Raw genomic sequence first — 25,518 nt, forward strand, 5'->3', positions numbered from 1 at the left:
AATTATACCAAGTAATGCAACTGCAGTACACATAGTTATACGGGATGTTAAACTCAGAGTGTATCTGATATACATTGATTTACAAACTAAAATTATTTTTCAGATGTTAAGAATATCACATAAAATGAGTGGGGATAATGTAAAGGGAAACTTTAAAACAGCGTTTTCTAAAAATAAAATATAATTTTAAGGCTGTTTAAAGAAACTGGATAAAATAAGCAACTGTGATTAGAGATTTATTTATGTTACTCTCAAAGTTTGAAGCAGTCATCTATGTGGCTAGCATATCTAGCTATAACATAAAAGTAAGCCTGAAGGTTTTCAGTACAGCATAGTATTAAATTTATCAACATAACAGTTGCTGTCATTGTAGTTGGCATACTATCTTATTAGACACGCTGTTGATCAAGTGTTATTACAACAACAACAACAAAAAAACTGCTGCACAGAGTCTTCATGTTTAAGTACCACAATTAAGAACAGAGAAATGCAGTTCATTCATTACAGAACCTTTTCAGGAAGTTGATTTTTTCTAATTCTTATTGTAATTGCATTGTTCTAATCCTGTATTATAAAGGCAGCTGCTTGCCTATCATTTGTACTTTCCTCGTTAATCCTGACTCAGTGAATTAACCTTTAATTACAGCCGTTAAAATTGAAATGAGCCTCTTGTCTGGCTGGGGCTGCCCCCTTCCAGTGCATGAGACTGATGAAAATTTTTAGGGTCAATGAATATGTCCCATGTCATGTCTGATAGATGCTAAAGATGTGAGGAGGTAAATGTTACCTTAGAAAGATGTGGTTGAAATTTTTAAGAGCTAAGTTTTATTGACAAAATAAAACAAAAATATGGCTTCGGATACCTCTCTCTTCTGTCTGAGTTACACAGCATAACACACATACAGACACACTCTGTTTTACATACATTACTGCACTACATATTTAAAGAATAACTTATGGAATCATCATTACACATGCTTGTTTATAAACACCTAGTACCAACTCTGTTTACAGCAGCCCTATTTTAAGGAGCACAATATATGTATTTTTCATGTTGGAAAGAAAAAGAAACATTACTTTAAATTCTCTCATAGGTCAAAGCATTTAATTATCAAAAAAGTTAGATTAATATTAAGGACAGTACTGACTTTTAATGGAAGGCAAAAAAAAATCAAGGGTCTCCTCACAGTAACTTATTTACAGGAGTTTCTTTTTTGCAATAACCCACCCCTCCAATTTAATTTCTGTTTTATAAATAGGATGTTAATATTGTAATTGCACTTCACATTGCAATTTTAGCACTTCTATTTTTAAATACAATATTTAAATATTGTTTTAATCTTTTTCACTCTAAGATAACGAAACAGCAAATTTACATTGAATCAAGAGCATTACTGTTAATCAAAGACCTGGTTACTCAGAATACAATTAATTACTATATTAAGTTGCTAACTAATTATACATTATATTCATATAATTATACATTGTATAAAATTTATAACATATATATTTTATATAATGTATACATTATATATAAAAGCATAAATAAAAGACCCAGTTAGAGAATATCTAGTACTAAAACACATAGTAATCAACTAAATCAATGAGATTACCCATGGGCATACTATTATTTAGGCCACTGTCTTGTATCAGAAACTTGCTTCTGACTGAGAAGAAATATCATGTTTGAACTTCCAAATTAAATTCTCTAATTTATTTAGAAGAAAAGAACTTGCAAGGTTCTTAATTTTCAAATGCAGAGCTTGTTAAGCATTAATGCATTTAAAAAATGTAAGACACATTTTTAAGGCTTGAAAGCTAATAAACATCACAAATGTTGATAAATTGATTTTTAATTAAAGCATAAAGGTGAAATGACACTTTAAAAAATAGTGCCATAGCACTTTTTTTTTTAAGCTATAATTTTTAAAAGTATGTGGAAGTAATTTCTGAAAGGACATTATAACTTTCAAATATGTATACTATGTTACAAATTTAAGGACACCTTCTTATACAGCAAATTTATATAAACACAGAAAAATGAAATTAAGTATGCAGAAGGTCTTTGTTTCATTCATCCTTCTGTCTTGGCAATGCTTAATATCTGCTGATGAACAGCTACATTCACTTGTATACCTCCAAGTGCTTTCCCAAGGTGAGTAAGCGTCATTATCCTCATTTTTCAGCTGGGAAACTAAAAGATTAAGTTACTCCCTCCAGATCACACAGCAACTAGTAAGCCCAAAATAGAACTCATTTTCCATATGTAACACTCAGTTCTGTATCCACTGGACCACGCTGCCTCCCCACAAGCATCAGTCACACCTAATCAGCTGCTTAGCTGAATTTTGGGCAGCACTAGGAGAAAGTTGCTTTTTATCTCTTAAATTTAAGACTATACTTTTTCACTTGCTTCATAGCTACAAACTTTCCCAGGCACCCTACTGACATATGATATTTGCAAAAAGCGGTTTCAATTAAGCCTTATGCTAGTTACAAATCTTGTAGAACACCATGTAGGGGAATATGGGGACAACACAGACACTTTAAACTGTTCCACATGGAAAAAGCACCACCTTAAGAAACTAATCTGGAGAGAACTCCCAAAACAGCTCTGCTCAGTGTGCAAGTGTGGTCAACATTGCAAACAAGTTATAAGCACCCACAGGGATAAGGTATGTGTAGGCACTTCTCCCTTCACCTCCGCACAACAAACTTTCCCAATTTCAGTCTTCGTATAAAAAGGTGGGCTTCAGAAGAAGTATAATGAAAACATTCAACACATAGGAAAAAAGCTCTCCTGTAATGAGACAAAAGGATAAGACATTTCTTATAGGAAGCTGAAAAACAAGAGGGCAAATGGTAAACTATAAAAAATAATAAAATATCAAGAATGCCATAAGCATGTGTTATCCTAACACAAAACCACAAAAATATCTGATAAAAGAGAATATGTGGCTAACATTGAAAACCAATTTAAAAGAAATTTCTTTTGTCTGAGTAAAAAATTTTAGAAGTGTCCTAAGAGGGACTGAATATATTTACAGATATATAAAAATAGTTACTTAAACAATCGTAGTTGATCAAAATCTCTCTGAGAACACGGAGCAGAAGAGTACCAAGAATCTAGTTGAACCATTGCACGCAGCCCACTGCTATCACAACTCATCGCACTACAACTCTTTCATGACATTAACAAGTTAATGTTTCTTCTGATATGGCCATTCCTGAGGTAAAAACCCAGACCAGAGCTTATATGAGTAATCGATTATCTAGCTGTAGAATAATTACTGCTAACAAAGCTCTGAAAAAATAAAACTCATGAAGTTGAGCGCACAGCAGTAACTATTTGGAATAATTACTATTCAGTTCTCTACTGTAGGATTTTGCAAGTTCTTAGGCACTTCGTGCTAACCTTTCCTGCAAACTGCATACCAGACTAGAGCCATGATATAAATCATTATTGCAATCAGTTCCTCGTACTTCTAGGAAGAGATCCTTCACACAGGAAGAGAGTATACTTCAGAGTTAACACTTGCTATGGTGGAATTAGAAACAGCCTAAATGGACAAAGCAACCTAAATGATAAATATCATTTAAGGTATTCTCCTATTCTGAAAATATCTCTAGCTGAATATTGAGGGAGTTCATGTTTACTGTTTCTCAGGAATTCTGTAAGTGTGCTCAGTTTGAAATTAAATGTATTTATCACCTGGTTTGACAGGTCTGCCGCTCGACCTTGACTTTTGTCAAAAGCTATTATTTCTGCTCTATGCATCACCACTTTAAAGAAGTTCTCAAAGCAGATCTCAGTCAGAAGTTCTGTAGGAGACATCTGACAAAGCAAGATTGTTTACTCCTCCCTTCCTAAACAGTTTCTGTGGAACTCCAAGTAGTAGGAAACAATAAAAACATATAATTGGTCGTAACTACTATCAAGAGAATACACTGAACATGCTGAATAAAACCTTAGTAAGTAAAGCAGTACCACTGCTACAATTATACCATAATTCCATATGCACAATAATTAATGCCAACACTAAATTGTTGCATCAAGTATTTTAATAAGTATGTCGTCACTACAACAAGAGTTTTCCCATCTTTTGCTACATGCTTTTAACATGAACTTCTCTTATTCACCCTTGACTTTTTTCCCCAAATTATCCTCTATTTGGTGCAGAGGAAATAATCTCCCCTCAAATCCTACTCAACTCAGCCCATACTTCCACAAGTTTTTGCCCCATCTAACTGCTGCTACTGCTAACTGCTACTGTCAGAGCTCATATCCAGCTGTCAACTCTCCCTTGCACTATCACTGTTCAGAATCATAACAAATTTCTTGTTACCAAAACAGTATTTCCTTCTCACTAATTTTATTTTTTAAAGTATGTGTAATTTTTACCGGTTAATTATCATATGCAGTATACCCAGGGCTCTACACATTGAGGAGAGCAGTTGCTGGTACATTTGTACCATCTAAAATTCTAATGAGAAAAGAACAGGTGGTTTAGCTTTTTCAGCTGTGTGATGGGTAGAAACAGATGATCACTATCCTCTTCGACTTCTTTCCGATACCATAGTTCTCCTCTTCCTCCTCTCATCATTCCTGCTCAAAGTATTATTTCCTGCAGCAGGTCATAACCCTCCCTGTCCTTATGTCATTCATGAATTTTGCTTTCAATCCCCTCTCCTCTCACCTTATAACCTCCCTTTAGGGGACAACACCCATTTACAGTATTTTCAGATAACTGCTTTATGTTGACAGCTTGCAGCTTTCTCTCTCCTCCTATATTTCATTGGCGCAGCATCTTCAAGTATGTTTCAAGCCTGCAAATGCATCCATCTAAAACAAAATTGACTCTAAATGCAGACTTTCCCCAAGCACTTAGGTCTGACTTCTCTTGCATGCACACCCTGAAAAGCCCCATAGTAGCCTCTGGCAACCTCAGTTACCTCGTTCAGTTGAGCCACCTGAAGACAGACTATATGTACCAGGGCAGAAGCATGAACAAGGATTTACTATGTTTTGCATCCAGTTGGAAGAAATTTATCCATAAATTACCAGAGAATTTTGTTTTTCCTGGAATGAACTATAACATGCATGTCTGCATTTATATGAGGGGGAAATGTTCATATGTAAACATGAATCATAAAAACAAATGAGCTACAGGACAAAGCATCAGGTTTGCACTGTAGTTTCTGTTTCAGAATATTTTGGGTTTGTAGGTTTAAAGAGACCCATACCTTTCCTGTAAAACCATTCTTGTATTTATGCTTTCCACAATGTTCAGCAGCCATGAATTTGGAGTTACAAGTTTTCTAAAAGCTGTATCCAATTACAGCGCTGAATGATTTGAATAATAGACTGCCTGACATGTTCCAAGATAAGTGGCTGATACCTTTCTTTGATATTAGGGTCATATACTGTACTTATCTATTTTTACTCCATGCTCTCCATTGCCTACTAATAAATTAATTTCTCAGTGTTAGTTTGGCATGTGCCCTACAGTTAAATTCATTTGCTCTCCCACTGAAGGAAGAAAAAGTTTTCTGAAGTATGACAACTATCCTCCTTATTTTTAGAATTAGCCATCACAGATTAAAGTCAAAATACTATTTTAAGATGGACATTCCCACATAAAGTCTTAAAAGTCGTTTTTAAATTTTCATTTTTAAAAAGTTACCTGATGGTGCTGAACAACACATTGCAACAGTTATTTAAGTACTTGCACACAAGACCTTTTACAATATATGGTTATAATTTGCAAGACAAGTTTTTAACCTTAGTGGTTAAATATTGTTGGTTCTTTGTGCACAAAACTCACCAAGGGACCTCATGTACATCTGCAATTACTATCAACAGCAATGAGAGTTTAGCTTAGATCTGAAACAGAATGCAGCTGAAAGCATGGAATCACTCTCAAGGCAGCAAGCGACAAATAGTTCGTATGTGATTTGGGTTGTTTCCATAGCAGGGAGTATGAGGAAATGTTCTAACAACTTTGCTGGTCACATGTTTTAGCAGGAACTGAGCAGTACCTAGAAAGAGGCATTTTGCAGAATCAACCCATATGTGCAAAACTTCTTCCACTGATTAGCCTACACCTTCTAGCTCTTTCTAACACCTCATTTTCATTGCCACTACTTTCTGAAGAATGGGGAGAAGCAATTTAGCAAACGACAGTGGCAATCATGAGAAAAGCAAGCATGAATGTGGGAGTGGAACACGTGTTCATGTACTGTAGATAATGAAAGGACGAAAGACATTGGCAAACGGGGTGTTCTCAAGCATCCCACATTACTGATTGCAAACTTTAACTTACCCTCAAAATTGATAATTCTGAAGTAAAGCAAAGACACCATTCTTACGCTAACCCAGAGCCAGAAAAACAGATGACTGCCTGTGTTTTGAGCTGTCACAGCCATAAAAGACGGCAAAGAAACAATTGTGGGATCGCAATCGCAGGAATTACAACACAGTTGTAGTTAAACTCAGGCTTGCCACCTAGCACCACGTAATAACATGGAAAAGAACTTCTGGCATTTTTGGACAGCGTGACAGGTAAATAACTATGCATCAAGTAAAGTGACTGCAGGTCCACAGATTGTTACTGCTCTGCTTGAAAAATAAATTGCATCACAATTTTCTTAGATAAGGCTAATTCCTAACATATCTCAAAGTCTACCTTTTCAACATGAAATTTTAAAGCCTGTAAACATGAAACAATCATCAGCTAAGATCTTTTATTTCTTGAGTCAAATCATTCATGCACCTTCTTTATATAAGTATTTGGTTTTGAAAACATATTGCTCCCAAAGCCAGCACAAAATACTTTACCAGCAATTATTAAAGTTGCAGTGTAGGTTCTATACACCAGCCTCATTAGAAACAAGGCTAGGTTAAAAAAAGGCCTGTGCCTTTTGTGGTTTTTTTTGTCACTCCCGTCCACTTGCACAAGGATAAGTATCCTACGTTGTACAGCTGCAATTACTTCTTAAGCTGTAAATGTAAATTGGACACACAAAATGACTGAAAAAAAAAGACCAGAAAAGGAAAACACAAACTACTATCCTTCCCCCAACAAAAGAATGCCCTCTACCTCCATGGCTTTGCTAACCTTAATTATACCTATACTTTTGAGATTCCCTAACGGAAAGTGCTACAAAACAGAAAGCACTAACAGAATGAATCATGACACATACTGATATACCACTGATTGTAAATCTATACTCTTTTTATTTGCACCCAGGGGTTCCACTTTGGATACTCATGAAAAATTACTTCCGTGTAGCAATATGTCATAATTAGAGGCATGTATGTAAATAAACGTATGTGATTTTTCTTGTAGGTTATTTTTGATAGTGTAGCAACTAGATGATTTGTAAGATTTGCATAGTTTGGATACTTAATTTGTGAATTAAAAGTTTCCCTGAGGCAAAGAAGAGAGGTTGAAAGAGAAGGTTAAAATATCCTTGATGTCACCCTTCCCAGACACACAATATTAATACTTTTCTCCACGTTTCAGAATGTAATTATTACAGATAAAAAAAGCTGCCAGACTTGCATGTAAACTAGAATTTCATACAAGACCCTTTATAGGTGAAAGTACTTAAAACAAAAAAATCACTTTAATGACCGCCTCAAAAACATGTGAAATACTTAAAATAAGACACACACACACTCACCCGCCACACCTACCCCACTTTTTAAAAGCTACTTACATCAATGACCGAAGAACTCAACAGACTTAATCCCTCTAGGTCGGCTGTTAAGCTTGGGGACAAAATAGCTGATGTAGGAACTGCCACAGGAGTTGTCACAGGACAGACTAGAAGTAAAAAGCCAATGGATGCATAAGTTAAAAAAAATCAAAATATTGGGAAGGACAATGAGCTATTTTCATTCAGTGTAAAAAGGTTTTATGTCTTGATCTAATTATTTTATCCTTGTATATATGCTTCTTAATAGCAGATCATTTTTTAGACATGTAGCCCCAATACCCAAAATAAATAATGAAAATATAAGTCAAACTGATATATGTATAGACCACTTTATTTACATTTAAAAATATTTTGCCTTCCTTTCCCATTTTTCCTCTATTTTAACTTTGTCTAATCTGTAATAGTCAAAGACCAGTAGTGCCAGTTCTGCCCTACCTTTCCAGGACTACATTTTAACCTGTTCTTCAAAACTGTGATTTTTAGTATCTTATTACAGTGCCACAATTGGTCATAGGTTGCACAGATGTTGTAAAAGTAACATCCATTGGCACCCGAGGAAATAAGCCAACTTGAACAGAAAACAAATCCAGACATAAAAAAAATTATTTAAAAAAAATTTTTTATATACCAATACATTCTTACTTTTGAAACAATTTCTCAGTTCTAAAAAAAAATAAAAACACATATTGTAATAATTGTGCTTAAAAATAAGTTGACAGTCTAAGCAAATTTTTTTTTGTGAGGAAACTGGTACAATAAATGAACATCAGTGTTTCAGACATTTAAAATTCATTGAATTAATTGAACTTAATTTTATGCCATGGGAAAAAATGAAGCTTTAATCAAGATACTTACAATCATCTAAATCTAAGAGAAACACGTCTTGTTTATTTGGAGCTTTTCTATCTTGTATCGGTTTTTCTTCTTTCTGCCAAAATACACGAATATTCAATCTTTTACCATTTCAGCAAAAGAAAAGTCTTTAGTACTTTTATAACGCAAAGTGTATTTCCTCTGCCATTTAAAAAAAAAGTATCCATTTTCAGGGCTCAGCATTCAGAGAATTGACCTAGTAAGAAAGATTTCTTTGTACAGGTAAGCTGAACCTAAACTCCACATTTGAGTTACATTTACTCCTGTGAAGCCCACGTTTTCATTTAACAATGGTTGCTACTCAAAGAAAACTTCTGGTGACAGATCAGACACTTATGTTGAGAACATTAAAACAGAGATAGAGGCATTCTTTTTGAAGACAAAAGACTTAGGTACTAACATTTCCATTTCCATATGAAAAACAAGACAAAAAACATTCCGTAAGAAGGCAGTGTTATTTGCACTTATCTAGGGGTATGGAATCCTGCCCCATCATCTACTGGGATTTTACTTAATTGCTGGACAAATAACAGAAAGTCGATTTTTGTCACAAAAAAAGTTTGAATTTTGAGCCTTGAGTTCTAATAAGGATTGGCAGTACTTAAGAGTAGAGTAGTAATAGAGTAATCTCAGTGACTTTGTAAAGAGAATATTTCAAGAAAATTTGTTTCAATACAGCTAAATAAAAAGTTCTAACCAAATCTAGTAAGAGTGAGTGTTGGTCATACCTATAGAACATAGCTAGAGAGTGATGATTCAGGACAGAATTTAGTGTGTGACAGCTCAATATGGACTCCCAATAGGGTGGTTTAGTGAAAAGAACTCATCTTTGGATATAGCCAGGACCTGGACAAGCTACCCACTGGATGCTCATCAGACAGTTTGTCATCATACTATTCCTACCTACTCTTAAGCATCCTTTGTCTGGATCGGCTGAAGAATTCCTTCTGCCTTTGCTTTCTCTGGCTTGCTCACCCAACAGAAGGCTTTGTCATTCTTTCAGAGAATTTGTCAACTGCCCTTAGACCTTAAGACACTGTTCACTACCCAAGGTAGTGCAAGTGCAATGTAAACATAGTCTTTCCAGGAGTCACACTTCTGTGGAGCTTCCAGTTTCCCAGTTTCCTCTTCAATAGCATGTGGTAGCCAAATGCATATACACACATTCTTTTACCTTTTCTAATGAGTGAACAGGTCTAAACACATCAGTAAAACTCTGTATGCCCATATGGGCCTCCATTTCTTGAGCATTACTTGCAAGATGTCACAGTCTCTTCAGGCACTCCAGGCACAAACTCTTACAGGAGCTTGGAGTCCTCTCAGAAACTCAGCAGCTAGAATCACTTACTTTGACTATCACCAAAGAATAAAATGACCCCTCTTTTCTAAAAGTGCATCCCCTTTCTTCTAGTCTCCTAGCCTCATGGTCATCTGCAAATTAACAATAATGCCATGTCTATTTTTTTCCAATTTAGAGAGAAATTCCAAGGATCCCTCCAAAGAACATGGAAGAGACTAGCTAATGTCCTCACTATTTGGAGTTGTTGATGTTAATGGCTATCAGGCTTGACCTAAGCCAAAATGACATTGCTCATTTCTTCCAATAAACCCATGGCTCAAATAGACAGGAGTCATTTATGTGATCATTACAGATGTGCTTTAGATATTCTGGGAGGAGAATAATCTTGTGGACAGAGAAGAATGGAAGGCACTATTTTCAGAATTATTTTTAAATCAACATATTTCAATGGTTCTTATCACTACTGTATTTGAATGTTCTACTATTGCTGATTTATCTGAAACACAAAACTACTCTGGGCGAAAGAAATATTACAAAATATCTTTAAAATGGTGCTAATGTTACTCCATTCCTTATATGCCATGTCCAGAATTACTGAAGGACTCTGCTGCACAACGTGATCTCCCAAGCTCCATTCTGGTCACAAGTATCAGACTTCATTTTTCTCTTCCAGTGTGATTATTAGCAAGCCATTAAGCTTGTTTTTGTCTTTTTTTTTTTTTTAAATCTGTGAAATAAGTAGTATACTTCATAAGCTATGGGTTCTACTTGGATTACTCATGTCTGTGAGAAATTATTTCATGACAATTCTTTTAACAAATTCCTAGTCTTTTTATAGCACAGTTTGGTGAATATTTAGCCCTTCATCAGGGGTTTACCTGTTATCTGCAGCATTTTTACTATAAACTATGTATCACAACTTTTTTACTAAACTACAAATTCTTCAGACACTGGAACACACTAAAAGAGAACGCAAGTAAACAATACAAATATATTTAAACACACCCACCCCCCCCCCCGATTTCTGAACTCCTTCACTCAGTACCCCGTATTCAACTGTGATTCAGGTTCAAAGGATATTTTCAGCTAGAATTCTACATTTGCTAATTATTCCAGCAGGGATGGGATTTCTCCATTCCCTTTTATTATGCAGCCAGTTAAAGACTAGAAAAAGTGGCTCACCCACATGAGAAGCTATAGCACAAGGATGAGGATTTTGAATGCGCTACAATTCTGACAACGGCAGCATTGCTAGGTCAAGATCTTTAAAAAAATTATGCGACAGAGCCAAGAAATCCTCTTACTGTTGATGTGTTTACTGAAGACAATTAATATAGGGCAGACTATGTCACAAATAACAACAATGGTATGCTTCAGTTTGGTTTTTTCAGTTATTTATTTTGCCATTCTAAAGTAGTTACTAAGTACATATCATTAAGCTTGATAAGTAATTTTTATAAGATAAAATGCATTTCTGCACTGATATTACTTTGAATCTACTATGTAACTCATCTTTAAAAATGAGGAAAAAAAATCCTTCAAAAGAATTTGTTTCTTATACTTCAAAATAAAATAAAATGGTCCTAAGATAAGGCACAAGTACAGAAACATTACATCGAGATACTGCATGGTAGAAAAAATTTTCCACTGCATACTTTATCAGAATACTGTACTTAGGTACATCAGTTTACTGAAAAAACAACCCACAATGCCCCAAATGAAAAACCACCACAACAACAAAAAACCAAAAAAAACAACCCTACGACCTGGAAAATGTAAAATCAGAAGCTAAATAAATCAAGATAAAGTTAATGTTAAACGATGATCACATCTTTTTTTCTGCTTCAGTCAATTGTGTCAAGCTGAAGTAAATATCAGCTTGTGTATGTGTGTATATCCATGCTATACATATAAACACACAAATATTTTTATATTTATATGTATATTTCTATACAGGGGTATATATATTAGTTTTGTGCAATTCTGTACAAAACACCAAAGAAATCTATTTACATGTGGTTTGCTTATTAGAAACACGATTATTTTTTAATATGATTTTTCCAAGAAAAGACATTTTATTAGCTTTCTAGTAATAATAAATAGCTAATGACTACAACAAACACTACTGTCAGATATTTCTGTTGAAGAAATTTTGCATTCCAAATCAAGACAATAAATAGGCTCTGATCTATCTGGCATTTCTCTGTAACATATTTTTTCATTTTTTTTCTTAAAATTAAGTCTACAATACAACCCAAACAGTTTCCTACCAAGAGAGCCCACTACGGGAAAAGCAGAATACTAAACAAAGAAGTTAAGCTGTATTCCATCAAACATTTCTCCATTTGCAATTCATCTTGGTAATAGAGATAGAACCTGGTAAATGCATATAGGACTTGAAGCAGGAGATTTCTCTTGCTCAATGCATAATTCATGTGCTCCGCCTGCAAAGTGTGTAAAATGAGAATTTCACACCGCAGCATGAACCATGGAGCTGCAGAGAAAAGGCAGATGAAATCATATTTTGCCGTGCGAATTTTATTTCTTATCCTCCCAAAATTTATACAAAACCATCATTGACAATCCAAATGCATTGACAGATCACCCACTGTTTCCATTGTGTTAGCACTTGAAAAGAGATCAGGCAGAAAGATAGACAATTTGTTTTTGTATATTTTTTAAATAGTGGATCAGGTTTTTAACAGCTGAGTGACTGTATTATACTTGTATAAGGAGGTCAACAGTAGCTGATTTTAAAATCCCACTGTAGAGGCACCTACTTATACATGCACCATTTTCTAATCTGCATTTTAGCTCTACAGTATTTCTGCTTACAGTGTAATATGAATCTGAACACTTCAAACTATCAAGATTTCAAAATGATATAAAACACTGCAGTACAAGAGAGTGACTTTTCTAGTCACTACAGCTCAATTACAATGAATGCAACAGCTTTTCCAACTGATTCTTCAAGAGAAAAATATGAAAGCATTAATAATATATTCAGGAAAAAATTTGACGTTTTTGTAACCCATTTTAATGATAGCAAATGCATGGATGTATGCACAAATTAACCTCCCATGTGAGTGTAATTGAATGTTTTTTATTATGAAAATTCTGCTGAACATGGCAATGGTACCCAACAAAACATGCAGAATGATAAACACCACCCAAAACATCAGCTATGTAACATAGTTCATAATGTCTAACAAACTGAGAAACTATAAAAATAGAGCCTACTAACTTCTCCTCTTATAAATATATATTTCAGAAAATATTTTCAGTTTAATTTAGAAGGAAAGGAAGCCCTAATGAATCATCTTCCCATGTACACTGACCAAATTAAGAATACCCTGTAGCAGAATAATATAAGCAATGGCTTTTCCAATAAAAAATCTATCAAAATAAAAACATGCATTTATGAGAGCCTGGCTGAAACTGTCTACTTCTAGGTGGCCTGAAGTCCGGTAGGAAGCAGAAAAATTCCAAGATTTTCCTGGAAGTAAAATAAACATGAGTGGTTCTTGTAAAATGTACCTCAACACAAGGGCTCTACACAAGAGTTTATCTATAGCGTTCTTTAAAGTTTGTTAACAACTGCTTTTCTTTCCAGATTGGAAGGGCTTATGTAGGTTATCATCAGTTAGCACCACCTATCAACACATGGCTCAAAAGAGGACACTCTCAAAAAAATTCTATTAAGCTAGTTAGCACAACAATCACCTTTGACATAAAATACCTTGATCCTTCCCCCATCCCCTCATCCAATTACACTTCTGAATATAACCAAGTATCCAAAACACCTCAAGTACAAATGCAGGCATCCAACATGGCTTAACAGGAAAGGCTTCATGGTCCTAGAGATTAATATAGTACACTGAAACAGTCCTCTATGATTAAGAGTGTTAAATCAACTTTCCCCCTGCCCCATTCATTTATGACTATTACTATTTGCAGTTCATCAGCCATAGCTTGTTGCCCTCACATTAAATGTGCTAATTTCTGGGAGAAAAAGAAATTAAGGAACATAGACATAGCTTTTGCATAGTGACCTCTATGCCATCTTTTCTTTTCAACAATCTCCTTGCTTCTTTTTTTACTGCCATGCATGTAAACCCATTGCTTCAATTGCTTCAATATTGTTTCAATATTTTTTCTGATGTTTAAAAGTTTTGCAATTTTTCAGTTCTACCCTTTGAACTTTATCAAGTCTTCTGACAATCGCTTATAAATACTTTTTGTTCCTAACACGTTTCTTTTTAGGTGCTTCTTAATCAAATAAGACTTCACGACTACTGCAATGTTCTTTCTCTTCTCTTAAAATCCAAGGGTTTGATAATTTTCCATTGACTTCAACAAAACAATCTCAATCTTCTTGGACATTATGGTTCTCGTATTATTCAGTGTATTAGACTTCACACATTTCTGACTGCTGTTTTAAAATACAAAAAGCTTTATGCTAGTAGTCCTCACATACCCTGTGAAAGAACCAGAACAGTCTAGATAACTGTAGTGAAAGAAATCATGAACAATGGTGCTGATATCCGGAGAAAAATGAACAAATGCAGCAGAGAGAAGACACTATTGTTTGAATATAGTTCTGCAGTGGCAGCTCAGAGCTAAGCAGGTCAGACTACTTATTACTTTCTAGTGAAAAAATACTGTGCTAATATGAGAAGCCTCAAACTGTTAGAATTAGTTCATGTCTCATCTAGCATCAAAGAAGTTTATTCTGAGGCGATTTAGGTTACATTTGTTGTGATACTATTTCTTGGCAAGATCCAGTTTGGGTTCTCTACTAGTAAAAACTTTGACATAGGCATATTGCCCAGTGTGGTATTTGGGCAGGAAACAATGATCAAACCATGGAAACACACCTCCCTTTCTCAAATGCTACGGTCTCACTTAATCTTTTGTTCTACTTGGTAGAAGAAGGGAATAGATTAAAAGCTAAGGTTACAACTAAACATTCCTAGATGGACCTATAACATTACAAAACAGAGACGTGTACAACATAAGTTCAAGATTTACAGAAATAGAGAGCCTTACCTCCTCAATTAAAGGAAATGCACACCAAAACAGCTTATAAAGATACTGTTCAAAACACACATGTCCACCAGCTTCTACAATTGCATGAAATGCAACGAACAATGTCTGTTTTGACTATTCAGCAATCTACACAGGAGTCCTGACTGAAATGTCTTGGCTAAATTTAAAATGCGTCAGAGTATCACTTAATTTTCAAAATCACAGATCAGTATTAAAATGGAAACTTCTGAGCTACAACTATACCCTTCAAATTTTTATAGAATATATAGAAAGAAATACACAGGAAGTATTTTATAACAGAACAGGAAGTTTCAGAAATTCTTTTACTCTTCTACCTTAACAGATTTAACATAAAGTTTCTCATTTATTTATTTTTCAAATGAAAGGTAGGTAGAGAAACAGAAACAAATTCAAGCTATTATCTTTAGCTCTATAATACTAGCTTGAGTGCAATGAACTTTTAACCTTTAACATTTAACTTTTAACATTTCTTCACTAAGGTAAGCAATTAAAATTTAACTGACACATAAATGGCTCTGTCAAACATGTGTATCTTCACACATTTCCGAATCCAATTTTATAACGACATATTTGAAAGTTTCCTACTTCATAAATGTAAGTAAGCTAATACAATATGAAGTAATGGTACCCTTTATAAGCTTGATTCCTATCAAACACAGAGGGCAATAAAAAGTTGATTACTCATTAAGAATATTAATTCTACTAATCTACATATAAACCTCAAGTATAGATGCATTAACTGCACCATTCTCAGTTTTAACCGGAAATTTTAAAACAAAGCAAGTGACTTCTAGCTAGACTACAATGTCTTCAAACCCTTAAGAAACAATGTACTAACATTTATTTCTTGGTTTTGCTTCCTGTGAGACCCAGGTCCTGTAGCAGTTATACTTAAAGATCCTATTTTTATATAATAATCAATCTATTTTTGCAAACTACTGATGTACTATGCTTTCACCTGTTGAACAGTAATCTAAAAAAAATAATTAGGCTTGATTATTCTTCATTCTATCTGGAGTAAAATATAACACAATTAAAACCTAAATCTGCTTTTTGTTATAAAATATTCTTACTTGCTTAAACTATCAAACTAATTTGGGATTGGTCTTTTTATGAAAGGTCAAACATTTTTTTCAGAAAATCTGGGGTTTTTTAGATATCCATAAAACCACTACCCATCTCCATTTCTGGAGAAACAAACACATATGGGTGGTTAGATGAATCTTTTCATATTTTATAGGTGTTTTTTTTTTAAAAAAACCAAACAAACAACCACCATAACTTCTTTTACCTTACTAGATGTTGCCCGTCTCAATTTTCCAGAATCAGAGTCACTTTTAGAGTCTGAGTCTGACTTGGAGTCTGAAGAACTTTCTTCTGATGAAGCAGACTCTGTATCAGAGGAACTGGATGTGCTTCTCTTTTTGCAGATCCCCTTTACTTTCTTTTTAACTTCCTCTGAATCACTACATATTGAAAAAATTTTAAGAGAAACGTAAAATCACCAAAGGAATCTGCTTAGGCAATATCCTACATTAACATTTCAAAGTTTTGTTAAATGAGTTTTAAGTCAGTATTTCTTTGATAAAAACTCAGCTAAGATGGCTGAAGTAGTGTTTTACCCTTATTTAAGGGTATACAAAATTGTTATTTCACATTACACAATAAATCACCACATATAATCTAAACCAGAGAAACAGCCAAACACAAATGTGAACATATTAAATATTAAAAATATTATATGCATGCACGAAGCTTGTGACATTTCAGAAAGAAGAGCACACACCCTTTCATACATGGAAACTCTCAGACTCTTCTACCCACAATGAACAGAATCTTGGTGGGTTATGTTTTTCCAAAATAGTGTTGCTTAAAAAAAATGGCAATGCATTGAATTTATTCCATTAATTCTTCTAAATCAAATCACCTAGAAATGAGATATATCTACAAATATTTCAACCCATTAAAAAGTTTATACAGAAGAGCTATTACATTCTGACACCTTTGGTCATATCGAGTACCTTAGAGCTAATGAACTTCAGAGACACTATTCTTCAGACAGTAAAGTTCTGTTCACCCTGGCAGTGCTGGATTATGTTGCTCTGCGCTAACAGCTACTGAATATTATTAAAATCTGCCTTGTTCACTTCTAATAATACTATAACTACCAATTAGTAGATTACCCTTTTGTCTCAAGGGGAGTTACTGCCTAGAAATATTGCAGGAAATGAAAATTGTTTTCTAATAGTTATCACAGTGCAGATAAATTCATATTGCATGCAGAAAAACCCCTCAGTTCTTGGATCTGCAGGCAACCATTTTATAATTCCAAATCAGGTGTTTCACACACTACCTGATTCAGCTTCCTCCCCAAGACAATAAATTGGTTACTAAAGTGCTTGAAGGGTAACAAGGTCAACAATAGTTAAACAAATCCAGACCTCTCAACTATTAAGAGTCCCTTTGGACTCAAATTAAGTTGTTATACATTTTGCTTAGCTTTAGGAGCAGTACAAAAGAATGTACTATGCTGTATTACTGTTTGCGATAGTAATGTTTTCAGAAAGGAAAAATACAGAGAAGGGCAACTGAAAAATCTAACATGACGTAAAGGAAAACTGTTAGGGGAACACCTTACTCCTCCCAAGAACTTCCCAGGATTGAATGGCCTAAAATCAAAATTATTAAAAATCAATATTAACATTTAAGCCATGCTAATTATGCCTACACATGTAACTGAAGTTGAAATTAACCCTCAAAATTTTAGTTGAAAGCATTTTTTTTTCTGAAAGCAGCAAACTAAAGCTTGCAAAGCTAAAAATAAAACAAGCATACACTTCACAAAAACAGTCTAATGTAGCTTATCTGATACTTAAAATCATGGTGAAAAAATAGGTACTATCAAAATTACTTTTCAATATGACAACATTTAAAAACTTGTTTGAGGTCAATGAGTTAAACATAAAAATTCACTAGCGTATACTGTTTAGTTTCTTCTTCATGATGTATAACAAGTACTGACAGAATTCTCTACATTTTCTTCATTGCTATTGAACAGAAGCTGTAGTTACATCAACAAATAAGTTATTGTGTACCCATTACATAAATGAAGTTGTTTTCAAAAATTTATTTTTAGCTTATCTTTAAAACTAGATTTAAAAATTAAAAATGTTACTTTATTGTACATCAGCCAGTTTTGATGGGTAATCATTGTTTACCTTACTGCTTAAAATTTCAGATGTTATTCTAATGAAAAGAATTTACTGGTAACTAGCTTTTTAACTCTGCAATGATGAAAAGCCTGTATTAATTTAACCTACAGATTTCATTTGTTCTGAACAGGAAAAACAATATAAATCACTTTTAAAATCATTAAATCCTGACTTAAATTAATAAAGTCATAATTAGGGCATTATGCTGTGTTTGTTATGGAAGTGGCAAGGCGAGCTGCTTTAATTACTGTCTGTAATAAAAGGAGCAGAGTGCGTACTGTGCCCCAATCAGCGCTGTCAGCCACGACTGAGCTGAGCTGCAAACTCATCAAGTGAGCTGGCAGCAGACTACAGAGTAAAGGGCGATCATGTCTGCAGAGGCCACTTGCTGACAGCAGTGGAAGAAACAGATTCATACAATCCAAGGTATTAGCCCCAATTACTCAAAATTTTAATGATACTTTAATACATGATAATGCTGTTGATAATGGGCAATCTTAAAAAGCGCTAACACTTAAATATCTTATGACCGTTTCCCTTCACAGCCCTTGCCTCTAATATTTGGATCATAATCTTTTTAATATAACATTATTTATAAAAATCAATTGTCTTAGTTACATAATGGCAAAGTGTTGAAGGACTTAATTTTAGCTCTCAGCAAAATTGCTGCAAAAGGTAATTAAGTGTTTCACACAACTGTTTGATCACTTATTCAGCCTCCCAAGGTTACATCAATTTTCAGAAAGCCACCCAAGATTTTACTGAAGTCAGAAATTAATTCCAAACGTAAGAGTAGTCTGATTAATGCAAATATGAACCCAGTTCATACGCTGAATATTACTGGCATACACCAAAACAGGAGACATCACTCCTTGGCCAATACACCACAAAAAAGCCTAATTAAAGGCTTAGCAGACTTTACAGGAAGAGTGCTTTAACATCTAGTATCACAAAATTTAAAACTGTACAAATCTATACCTACCTTTCAGCAGCAGCTCTAGATATTTTCTTTGCAGTACTTTCTTTGCTGTCTGATTCACTGTCACTTGATTCTTCACTGGAAGAGGAACTCCCACTACTCTCATCACTGCTCCTTTCCTCCTTATCTTCCTTCTCACTTTCACTGCTAGACTTGCTCTCTGAAATAAAAACAACTCTTTTTTTCCTAAATATTTTATATAATTAGTGTTTTAGGAATCCAAGTTGTTTTTTTTTTTTTAAATAAAACAGTGTTTCAGTATTTTAAGATCCCAATTGCAAGCTTTAGCATTATTTACGCTTTGTCAAAAGCAGGCAAGAAAACCACTTTCCCTAATGTTTACAAAATGTTGTTGGTTAAAGACCTTCCTCTTCAGTTTACAGTATTATACTTTATCAAATGAGAAAAGCCCAATAAGAAATTAATTACATGTCAAAATTACATAACCCTATCAGGAGTTCGAGATTACCTAAAATTCTGTGACCTATACATTCACTTAACCACAAGATTACCTTTTCAACCGATTGCTTAATTAGATAACCTGTTCTTGAATACTGATAGTGATGATGATTGAATCACTGATTTAAACAAATTATTCATCCTCTAGTTAATCATTTAGTTACCAAATATTCAAATATATGAAGTGAATATATTATTTTCTTACTTCAGAGATCATTAATTCTTAAGCACTTCTGCATATTTCCTATAGTTTAGGAATGAGAAGCAAGAAGTTCCACATTCAGATTTTAAGGTGCCCCTCTTCCATTCAACTAGATGCTGATAATTTTTTTAAGACTGTAATGCTAAATATTTCTGTGTCTAAAGTCTAGACCTGGGAGAATAATGTTCTTCGCTATATCTGAACTATATTAACAATTACTGAAACAGCTGTCTTGGGGAACTGCCTGTCTGGCATTAACTGGGAGACTAGTCAAAAGAACCTTTGCTCACTGAACTTAGTACACAGCTGTCAGTTATCTTCTCCATCATCACCCTCATTATAATAAATAGAAAACATTATGTATAACAATACTACGCCACAATTTACTGAATAAACTCCACGAAAGACCACAAAGTAAACAAGTCTGGCCATTTATCAACACAGCAGCACATGCTTTCAAAATAGTTCTTCAACAATAAATTCCAAAAAACATTCAAGACTTATGGTTCACAACAACCAAGCATATGGGCAATATTCCCGCAAAAAGTTAGGTCCTTTAATTTTAATTGGAGTTGCAAACTCTCATCATAGCATGCCAGCTTTTTTAACTGGGAAACAAAGCAAAGTATAACTCATTTAATAAACACACAAGCAATGTCTGTAAAATTAAAAGTTATTACACAGCGACAGTGAATATAAAGTTTTCCCCAATTTCCTGATTTTATAGATAGCTCTGGCTTATTTTGAATTTCTTTCCAATTCTTTTGAAATACTGGCCAGTTCTGAAGATAAAGTTCTCCACAAAGTGGAGATGCAAGTTGCTTTCTAAACACCTACCTGATGTACTGGAACTGGCAGACTCATCTTCCTCCTCTTCTGATTCAGAGTAAAACTTTTCAGTAGGTTTCTCTTTCTTTGTCTTAATTCCAGTCCATTCCTTTGCCTGTAAATAAATTTTCAATTTAAGATTACTTTTACAAACAGTAATAAAAAAATATACACACAACATGGCAAAGGAAAACACTTACAGTAGTAGTACTAAGCAGTTTCTAAATAAATCCTCTAAGCAAGTCAAAAGAACTATTAAACTTCTCTTACTTTACACAATTAGGAGAACTAGAAGTTTTGTACATACCTATAAAAGGTGAGATATGTCTATTAGACAGTCTAGAAAAAATTTACTAAGGCAGATTAAAAGCATCAATAACCATAAAGAAATTTCTATGCCAAAAGAACCTGAAGTCTGACAGTTTTATCTCTAGATCTAGCTGAATTTAGCCTATGACTACAATGAAGGGTAAAAATGACTAGTTACCACCCTTATCATCCCAAGTTCTAAGGGGAAAACAGATGTGGACCCAGCAGGCATAAGAAGTTCCAACAGCCACAGAGGACACATATTTCACTTTCTTTGCATTTCTCCAAATGAAAGTAATTCATACCACCAAGGGAATACCAGAACGTGGCAATACTTTGGCCAGACTTTTTTATTTCCCCTATCCCCATATACTGCTAGAGGAGCAGAAGGAAAACTCAGGCCAGGAAAAAAACAAACAGGCAGACAACTATATCAACAGAATGATACAAGTCTGCCTCAGTGACTGCTCTCATCTGGAGTAAGACTAACTTTTGAAAGAGCTCTAGCAGTGACCTGCAATGGTGTACGGCTCTAGAGACACATTGGCTTCCTCTTAAACACCAAGAGCTGCTAAAGCTTTGTAGTGCTCCACCCAGCAACTGGTATTTTAAAAAGCCAATATTCTTTTGCATATAAATGACAATTTAATTGCAGCTTAACAACTCAGCTTCACTCACATATTTAGGCATATGCAGTGTTAGAGGAACCACCAAATTAATGACAACGAGACACCCTCCAGAGAAAATACTCGCAAAATAACATGGGGAAAGGATTTTCATATTTGTTTTGAGGTTTAAATGGTTGCAGGCAGATGTTTTCTATTATGTTGTAGATGGATGTTACTCCATTTAATCAATTTCCTGCAATACTTTTTGTGTGTATGGACAAAGGCGCCTCCACACATTCTTTCATGCCAACCCTATCATTTATAATCCCCCACTTGAGCTGATTGCCTTCAGATTCTCCCCATAAAAGCTTTCTGTAATTTGTAAACAACTACCTCTTTTCCCAAAATCTATATAAGAAGGTAGACAAGTAATATTAAAGTACTAAGGAGAAACGCTTGTTCTACCACATTGCTCTTCGCTGGCTTCTGCAAGTCGTACCTATTTTTTAGAGTTTTTCTACCCATTCTATGCCTAACATCTTATACGCAAAGTCATTCATGTGCAGTTTACTGTTGAAGTTGGCTCTTGACAAGGACCACGTGTTTTCCTGTGTATACAATATATTCCAATACATTTATATTTGTATTATTCAATAGCTTTCATTTGGTAGGATTCTGGTACCTGACACATAAATCACAATTCCGGAACCAGAACATGACGTTGCCTGAGTTTACAATCCAATAAACAAAAGCTATTGGTAGTAGAAGACCAGCCCTGTAATGTCAACAAATGACCAGTGCCCTAGTAGGTGACATTTTCCTATTTCAAACTTTCCTCATTCTCTCCAGATGATGTGAAATGTCAACCCTGGTCTCTTCCAAACTTTACACTTTGAAACATACATAATTTTTCCCCCTGCACTGCCTTTTGTTTATTTTACCTATTTTTTTCTGTTTTGATTTGGATTAGTACACGAACAAACCTCCACTTGCCTCCTGCTTTGGTAGTCCAGCTACACTCATCATTAACAGCAATTAACATACTGCAGCACAGTGAATATAAGAGGTATAAAATCAAAAGTGAGATGGAGAAAAGAAAAGCCCATTTAATCCACAAACAAAGCAGAAGTGGCCTGTAGTCAATACACTTCTCTCATTGAAAAGATAAGGGCAAGCATTGTGCAGGTTTCCAAATGTTCCATTTCCAGGCTAAAATAAGCAACACAGATGTTCACATGCATCAGGGTTTTTCAGTATAGCATACAGATAGTTTTTAAACACTTGTATATTAGGCTAATATTGTTTGTTGATAAGTGCCTTCACTGGAGTTACTTTTAATGATGCTGACTTACCGACTCAGCAACGTCAACGTTTCGGACGGAGGGGTCAGGCGCCACCTCTGGCCAGTTGGACAGCTCCAGGTAGCCGGTGGCTCGGCTGTTCAGTGTGTGAGACAAGGTGCCAAGCTGGAAATGATCCCGATCTATTAAAAAAATGGGGGGAGGGGAGAAATACACAAACACCATGAGCTCTACCACAAAGAGCAATCTTAATCAGGGCTAAAGGTAATTGCCATCATATTACCTCAAATGTCATGGAATAAATATAAACTAGGAAGCTCTTCATAGGTCAAAAAACTGATTTCAGTCCATAGATTACAATAATCTCCCCCATAATGGTCAATAAAAAAGCTAATCAGTCAGTGTGTTTAGAGGTGTTGCTCTGAAATGTAGCTTCTCTAAAAATTACTTTACTGTGAATATTAAGAATGACAGCACAGTTAAACAATCCATATACATGTCTTGGCACAAACACATCCAGAATTTTAATAGTATTTCTTCAAAATGGAGCTCCTCACAGAGCTTCAAAACTGGGACTAAGTAAGTATGAAAATTAAAATTACAAATCTTCACAATAACAGAGCATTTTTAATTAAGATAACCTGATAACCTTTTAATTTGAGAAGACAGACAATGGTTCCTACTTGTGAAAAGACAGGGAAAACAGAAAGGGAAAATTATGACTTTGGAGAAAGATAATAAAAACCTAATCTACTGAGATTCATTTTATTTCATATTCATAAAACATTTGCAATAGTCACAATAACAATCTTGTATTAAAGTCCAGATAAAAGATTAGAGCTATTTTCCTAAACTGAGGAATAGTTTTCCTCAAAAGACACACCTTCTGTTATTTAAATCAAATTTAAAATCCACATGAATAGAAATGGATCAGTGTCAGGGTTTATCATCACAGAAATGCACTGTTTGCACCATGCAAACCTTGCTTGCTGAAAAGCAAGTAAGCAGAGTGAGTACCCTTGCATATTAATCATTTGTATTTGCCAAGTGACACAATTTGCAAGCATATTTGAAATAGAATAGGCTGCCACATTCCTTTACACAATGAACATTTACCAAATGATTTTGGCAGTTATACCTTTAAAAGGAGACTCAAGCAATGGGGCAGGTTTCTGTGCCAGAAATATTTTTTTGGCATATTTGCTTAAAGCTCCACTCTTCTCATTCGGAACAATAAGCTGCCTAATAAATCTTGCACGGTCTCTGATGTCGTAGCTTTGATCATACTTGCCGAGATTTAATACGTACTGGGTAAGCAATTTTGTCTGTGGAAAAAAACAGGACAAGAACAGAATACAAGTTATTTATGATTATTGATAACTCTGGATAAACATATTTAAAGAGGTAATAAAAATGAATGGTTATGTCAAACAAATGTTGTTCCACAGGGAATATGCATTTCTAAAGCTGCAAATGGAATTCTGAAGCCAAAGCACATGTCCTCTTCTGTATTGGGGAGGTGAATGCTGAGCACTGAGAAGCAGCCATGTGCTAGATTATTAAACTGCTGAAGTGGAAAGAAAGGCATCATTAAAAAAATAATCATATATGGCAAACCCGCTGAAGGGTCTACGTGAGGATAATGAATGTGGAAATACAACTAAAAACATGGCACTCAAAACTTAATCGGAAAAATATGCAGGACATCAAAACATCAGAGGGTATTAGGGGGCTGGCAAACTGCTTCTGCTGAGGTGTGTTTTATGAAGAGATACTGTCCCTGGCATAAGCAGTGTCTGCACTCTGACTGCACTCAGTTACTTTATCCTGAATTATGACCCATTAAAGCAGACACATGAATCACTGAACTGGATTACTGCAAATTATTTGCAGTGCATTTAGCTGTTACTTTTTCATAAAAGCAAGCTGCTGATGCCCTCTAAAAACCAGGATAAAAGACTTCTTCCATTTTTTTTCTTGAAGCTTAGAGCCTCCAGTAATATTGGTCATTTATTTATTTATGTAAGAGAGCAACTTATATTATCACAGCTTTTACAGCATAATAGGACTTCCTAATTTGAGTCTGAGAATATTAACATGTATTAAATAATTTTAATAAATCAGCTAAATTTTTGAAACTAAAAGAATAATACAAAAAGCCAAGGAGATTTTCCTAGTATCTTAGAAATAACAGAGTATAACCACAACAATAGTGCTGAGCAGACTTGTATCCATTATACAAATTTGAAAAAAGTATGCCACTTTCTTTATATACCAGGGAAAAGAGCAAAAATATACCATCATAAGGAAGTAAATTTTTAGTATTTCAGCTCAAAAGGGATGAATAACACAGGGTTAAAAATGTATTGTCAAGGAGGACTTCTTTTCTTTATGCAAAGAAAGAACCGTGCATATGCATCTTATTGTTACAACAATAACATGGTTTCGATCATGTGAGTGGAAAAACATGTTAAAAAAAAAAATCAGTCAATTCTGTTATGTGCAATTTGCTAAGAAAAGTCCAGTTTAATAATTTCCACCTTGAGGGTGCAAGTTAAAGTTTTTTCTAGAGACATAAAAATACTTTTTCAGAATATCGATTAAATCCGGAGAGTAGAATACAGAGTAAACAAAACATGGTATTAATTTTAACCA

General features: G+C 34.5%; 1 protein-coding gene across 1 annotated transcript in view; it reads right to left on the minus strand.

Moving 5' to 3' along the window:
- AP3B1 (adaptor related protein complex 3 subunit beta 1) overlaps positions 1–25,518 on the minus strand; it is a 156,094-nt gene that overhangs the window by 43,216 nt on the left and 87,360 nt on the right. The window contains exons 16-22 of the mRNA XM_075078703.1: positions 24,002–24,188; positions 22,915–23,045; positions 20,655–20,760; positions 19,160–19,316; positions 16,257–16,431; positions 8,578–8,650; positions 7,723–7,829 (exon numbers count right to left, since the gene is read on the minus strand). Of these exons, the coding sequence (XP_074934804.1) occupies positions 7,723–7,829; positions 8,578–8,650; positions 16,257–16,431; positions 19,160–19,316; positions 20,655–20,760; positions 22,915–23,045; positions 24,002–24,188 (936 nt within the window). The remainder of the gene's footprint in view (positions 1–7,722; positions 7,830–8,577; positions 8,651–16,256; positions 16,432–19,159; positions 19,317–20,654; positions 20,761–22,914; positions 23,046–24,001; positions 24,189–25,518) is intronic.

The sequence above is a fragment of the Phalacrocorax aristotelis genome, chromosome Z, assembly GCF_949628215.1.
Source record: "Phalacrocorax aristotelis chromosome Z, bGulAri2.1, whole genome shotgun sequence".
Lineage (NCBI taxonomy): Eukaryota > Metazoa > Chordata > Aves > Suliformes > Phalacrocoracidae > Phalacrocorax > Phalacrocorax aristotelis.